Source organism: Choloepus didactylus, chromosome 11, assembly GCF_015220235.1.
Source record: "Choloepus didactylus isolate mChoDid1 chromosome 11, mChoDid1.pri, whole genome shotgun sequence".
NCBI classification, from domain to species: Eukaryota; Metazoa; Chordata; class Mammalia; order Pilosa; family Megalonychidae; genus Choloepus; species Choloepus didactylus.
Window position 1 is genome coordinate 40,801,339 of NC_051317.1, and position 5,648 is coordinate 40,806,986.

At 35.8% G+C, this 5,648-nt stretch overlaps 1 protein-coding gene across 1 annotated transcript; it reads right to left on the reverse strand.

The window, feature by feature from the left end:
• Positions 1 to 2,134: 2,134 nt before the first annotated feature.
• Positions 2,135 to 2,909, reverse strand: LOC119506289 (transcription factor BTF3-like). The gene has a single exon (XM_037799268.1). The coding sequence runs from the start codon at positions 2,865 to 2,867 to the stop codon at positions 2,379 to 2,381; it is 489 nt and encodes a 162-aa protein (XP_037655196.1). The 5' UTR covers positions 2,868 to 2,909; the 3' UTR covers positions 2,135 to 2,378.
• Between the last annotated feature and the right edge of the window lie 2,739 nt (positions 2,910 to 5,648).

The window sequence follows — 5,648 nt, forward strand, 5'->3', positions numbered from 1 at the left end:
TTACTGGAGCTCTATATAAATTCAGACAGAAGGAGTGAGCTTGCTACAGCCGAGAGGGACACTTTGAAGAATGCACAGAAGCTGAAAGAGGAGCTGCAGGTGAGAGACACCTTGAAGACCTCTGGTGAAAGCAGACTTTTGCTCCAGAGAAGCTAAGAAAGGAAAAATGCCCCAAGAGCAACTAAAAGAGACATCTTTGAGGAACTGCAGCCTACAGAGGAATGTCCTGGTAGGAAACCATTTTGAAACCAGAACTTGGAGCAGACGCCAGCCACGTGCTTTCCCAGCTAACAGAGGTTTTCTGGATGCCATTGTCCATCCTCCAGTGAAGGTACTCTGTTGTTGGACACTTTATGGCCTTAAGACTATAACTTTGTAACCACATAAACCCCCTTTATAAAAGCCAATCCATTTCCGGTGTTTTGCATTCCGGCAGCATTAGCAAACCAGAACAATTTCCATACAAGAATCTACCTGCATATATGTTTTTGTTTCTCTTGGTTAAATACTGAGGAATAAATGGACGGGTCACATGATAAGGTACGTTATTGTTTTTAAGAAACTGCCAAACTGTTTTCCAAAGTAGTTGTACCTTTTTACTTTCCCATCAGCAGTGTTTGAAAGTCTAGGTCCTCCACATTCTCACAATTTAAATGTTAGTTATTCTAAGGGTTGTATAGTGGTATCTCATTGTGCTTTTAATTTGCATTTTCTTAGCAACTAATGATGTTGAGCTTCTTTTCATGTGCTTATTTGGCATCCATATATTCTCCTTAGTGAAGTGTCTGTTCAAAACTTTTACCCATTTCTTATTGGGTTATTTGTTTTCTTATTGTTGGCTTTAGGGCTTTCTTTACACATTCTGGAAACAAGTCCTTTGTCAGATATATGGTTGGCAAATGACTTTTCTCTGTGGACTGCCTTTTCATTCTCTTAACAGTGTCTTTCAAAGAGTAGAAATTCTTCATTATGATCAAATCCAATTTATCAAATTTGTCCTTTACAGATTGTGTTTTTCATGTTTTAGCTAAAATATTTCTGCTCAACTAGAGCTTACAAAAATGTACTGTTTTCCTGAAGTTTTATATTCTACATTCAGATCTATAATCTGAGTTAATTTTTGTATATAGAGTGGGATATAGGTGTAAGTTAATTTTTTGTTTTTTGTTTTATACAAAACAAGACTACCTTTATGTCACTGAATTTCCTTTGCACTATTTTGAGAATTAATTATCCATATGTATTTGGGTCTATTTCTAGACTCTATTCTGTTCCATTGATCCATTTGTCTCTCTTTATGCCAATAATACCCTGGTTTGATTCCTATAACTTTATAATGGTATTGAAATGAAATAATATTTCTGCTCCAACATTGTTCATTTTCCTTCAAAGTTGTTGAGTCTATTCTAGATTATTTGCATTTCCATATGAATTATAGAATAAACTAATGAAATTCTGGAAAAATACTTGCAGAATTTTGATCAAGATTGTTTTGAATCATAGATCAATTTGGGGAAAACTGATAACTTAGTATTGGCTTCTAACATCACAGTATATCTCTCCATGTATTTGGATGGTCTTTATTTTATCATCAATATTTTGTGATTTCCAATGCATAGGTATCACTTGTATTTTGTCAGATTTTTAATTTTGATCCCATTGTAAACACTCTTTTTAAAATTTCAATGTCGAATTATTTGTTGCTACTATTTAGAAATACAATTGATTTTTGTATATTGATCTTGAATCCTGCCACCTAGCTACAGTCCCTTATTCATTCCAGTGGCTTTGTCATAGTTTCCCTGATCTTATATATAGTTGATCATGTCATCTGTAAGTAAGGGCAGTTTTACTTCTTCCTTTCCAATCGGTACAGCTTGGATAATGTTGAATAGAAATGGTAAGAGCAGGCATCTATTTCATGCTCGATATTGCTAACTTGTGTCTCTCTTCTCCCCTCTCCCCTGCTTTTTTTTTTTTTTTTCCTTTTCTTTTAGTCTGGTAAGTCTAGAGGTTTGTCATTTTATCAGTCTGTTCAAAGATTCTTCTGGTTTCATTATTTTTCTCTATTGTTTTTCTGTTTCATACTTCAGTGATTCTTTTTTTTTTTTTTTTTTTTTACTAGGCAAAGAACTTTATTAATCTTTGTTTTTAAACTTTATTCCTAGGCTTTTTTCAGCTTCATTAGCTGCAAAGAATGAAACTGTATAAGCAAAAAACTGAAAAGAGCTGCAGTGTCCAAGGGGCTTGAGCTTAAAAATATTAGAGATCTAGATTTTATTAGATCCATAAACAAAACAACTTTAAAAAGCAGTCATAATATAAAATAGCAGCTCCAAGTAACTTCAAGTTCTATCTTCTTCAGAAGGTGACTCAATTCAGTTTGCCTCATTCTTGGAAGCCTCATCAAAATTCTCCACAAGATCTGGAACTTCATCATCATCATCCTCTCCAGTAGCAAGTGGTGCTTTTCCATCGACCGATTGTTTGGGCAGAGCTTCAGCCAGTCTCCTTAAACTAGTCAGACTGTCTGCACCAAGCTGGTTTAAGATGCTGGGTAGCATTTCTGTCAGCTGCTTGGTCTCAGCATGGCCTGTAATGGTGAAAGTGTTCGCTGCCAGAGATGCCCGAACTTTAGGGTTGTTAAAGTGGATCACTGTTCCTTGGTTTGTAAACATAGTAACCTCTTCAATACCAGAGATATTGTTTACCCCTAATTTCTTTAAGGAGAACTGAAGTTTTTTATCATCTGCAGTAGCTGTTCTATGAATGACCTTCTTCTTTCTGCGAGCAGTTCCTTTCCCACCAATGCGGACTTGTGCCTGCAGTTTGGCGAGTTTCTCTTGGTTCATGATAGTTTCTTTCATCTTGTTGGAGCGCAAATGGGGCCGCGCGGGGGACTAGGGTTGGCACTCAGGGGGTCTCAGGCAGACCAGCTGAGACCAGGCGCACACACGCGGGGACGCAAGATGGCAGCTAGAGCTCAGTGATTCTTTGATCTTTAGTATCTCTTTTTCTGTCTTGCTTTGGATTTAATTTTCTCTTTTTTTCTTGTTTCTTAAGGCAGAAACAAAGGTCACTGATTCGAGAATTTTCTTCTTTTCCAATATAGGGTTTTAGAGCTATACATTGCTTATTAAGTACTGCATTTCAGCATCCCACTGATTTTTATATGTTGTGTTTTCATTTTCATACAATTTTAAATATTTTCTAAATCTGTTTTGAGTTCTTCTTTGGCCGCTGTGTGATATAGAAGTGTATAAATTAGTTTTCAAATATTTGCAGGTTTTCCAGAGAACTTTCATGATTGACTTCTAATTTAATTCCATTGCGGTCAAAGGACACACTTTGTATGACTTGAATTATTTAAAATTTATTGAGCCTTATTCTATGACAGAATATGCTCTATCTTGGAAAATGTTCCATGTGCACTGGAAAAGAACGTGCTATATTTGTATAAAATATTTTACAAACATCAGTTTTTGGTCAAGTTGGTTGATAGGGTTGTTCAAGTCTTCTAAATCCATACTGATTTTCTCTCTACTAGTTATATTAATTATTTAGTACAATCTACTTTTTTTTTTTTTTTTTTTGTATTAGTATTGCCAGTCCAGTTTCTTTTTGGTTAGTATTAGCATACTATGTTTTAGCAAGTGTTCTACTAGCAAGTATACTTAGCCTTCTATGCTCCCATCAGGACTTTTTGCTAGTGTTGCCATACATTGTATGTGTACATATTTATAAACCCACATTACATTGTTCCTTTTATATAGTCAAATATCTTTTCAAGACATTTCAATAGTAATATAAACAGTATGTAAAATATTTGCCTACCTAGTTCCCGTTTCCAGTACTCTTCATTCTGCTATTTAGATCCATATTTCCATTCATTTTACATTCCGTCTGCCTAAAGGTCTTCCTTTAATATTTTTTAGTAGCACATGTCAGCTGCTATTGAATTTGTGCAGATTTGAATGTCTGGAAATATCTTTATTTTGAAAGATATTTTGTATAGATTCCTAGCTTGCCTTTTTTTTTTCAGTACTTCAAAGAAGTTGCTGCCCTATTACCTCATTTGCATGTTTCTATTGAGAAATCCAATGTCACCTGTATCTCTGTTACTCTGTATATAACACCTCTGTTTTTCTCTGGATGTTTGCCAGTTTGAATGTATTATGTCCCCCAAAACACCATTACCTTTGATGCAATCTTGTGTGGACAGACATATTAGTGTTGATTAGATTGTAAATCTTTGATTGTTTCCATGGAGATGTGACCTACCCAACTGTAGGATAATTTCCATGGAGGTGCGGCCCTGCTCAGTGTGGGCCTTGATTAGTTTACTAAAGCACTATATAAGCTCAGACAAAAGGAGCGAGCTTGCTACAGCCAAGAGGGATATTTTGAAGAATCACAGGAGCTAAGAGAGGAGCTGCAGCTTACAGAGACATTTTGGAGACAGCCTTTGAAAGCAGACTTTTGCTCCAGAGAAGCTAAGAGAGGAACATCCTGGGAGAAAGCCATTTTGAAACCAGAGGTCTGGAGCAGATGCCAGCCACGTGCCTTCCCAGCTAACAGAGGTTCTCCAGACACCATTGGCCATCCTCCAGTGAAGGTACTTGATTGTTGACACCTTATCTTGGACACCTTATGGCCTTAAGACTGTAACTTTGTAACCAAATAAACCCCCTCAATAAAAGTCAATCCATTTCTGGTATTTTACAAAAGGGCAGCATTAGCAAACCGGAACAGGATCTTTTCAAGATTTCAAGTGATGTGCCTTATTGTAGAATCCTTTATGTTTCCTCACTTGGAGTTTGTTGGGTTTCTTGGATCTTCATTGCTTCAAATATATTTACTCTCTCCTCCCTTTCTCTCTCTTTTTCTTTGGGGACTCTAGTTTCATGGATATTATACTTTTAAAGTCATCCTATGTCTCACTAATATTCTCTTCTGCTGCTGCTCCTTTTAGTCTTTATTCTCTGTGTGTTTAATTTTGGATAGGTTCTATTGCTATATCTAACCAATATTTTTCTTTTGCAATGTACAATCTGCTGCTAATCACATACAGTGTATTTTTCAACTCACACATAGTACTTTTCATATCTAGATGTTCTATTTGGGTCTTTTTAATTTCTTCCATGTCTCTAATATGTTCAATATTTCCTACAGCTTTTTGAACACATGGAATACAGCTACAGTAACTGCTTTAATGGTCTTGTCTGCTAATTCTAACATATCTGTAAGTTCTATTTGTCAGTTCTGATTAATCGAATTTTTCCTCATTATGGGTCATAGTTTCCTACTTCCTTGCATGCCTTTGTAACTTTTAATCAGAAGTTGCTGCATAATTTGTAATTCTCAATGCAAAATGAAAATGCAAGGCTCTTGTTCCAAATTATTAAGCATGTCAGGATGGCAACAGCAGAACATTAAATCAAGTGTGAGACTTTTCTGAGCACAGAGCCTTCTGAAATGGGACCCTGTTTGATTGCACAAGTCACATGCCTGTGAAGCCTCTTTTAATTGCATATCACACAATGTGACTTTTACCTTGTTGGTTGGTGTATGTTTTTACATTTCCAAAAATATTTCTGAACTTTTCTGGGAATTACATATAAGTTATTTCAAAATAGTTTTATCCTTGA

What these genes read in the sequence shown, in the direction of transcription:
- LOC119506289 (XM_037799268.1), bottom strand. Translation starts at nt 2,867, where the DNA reads ATGAAAGAAACTATCATGAACCAAGAGAAACTCGCCAAACTGCAGGCA.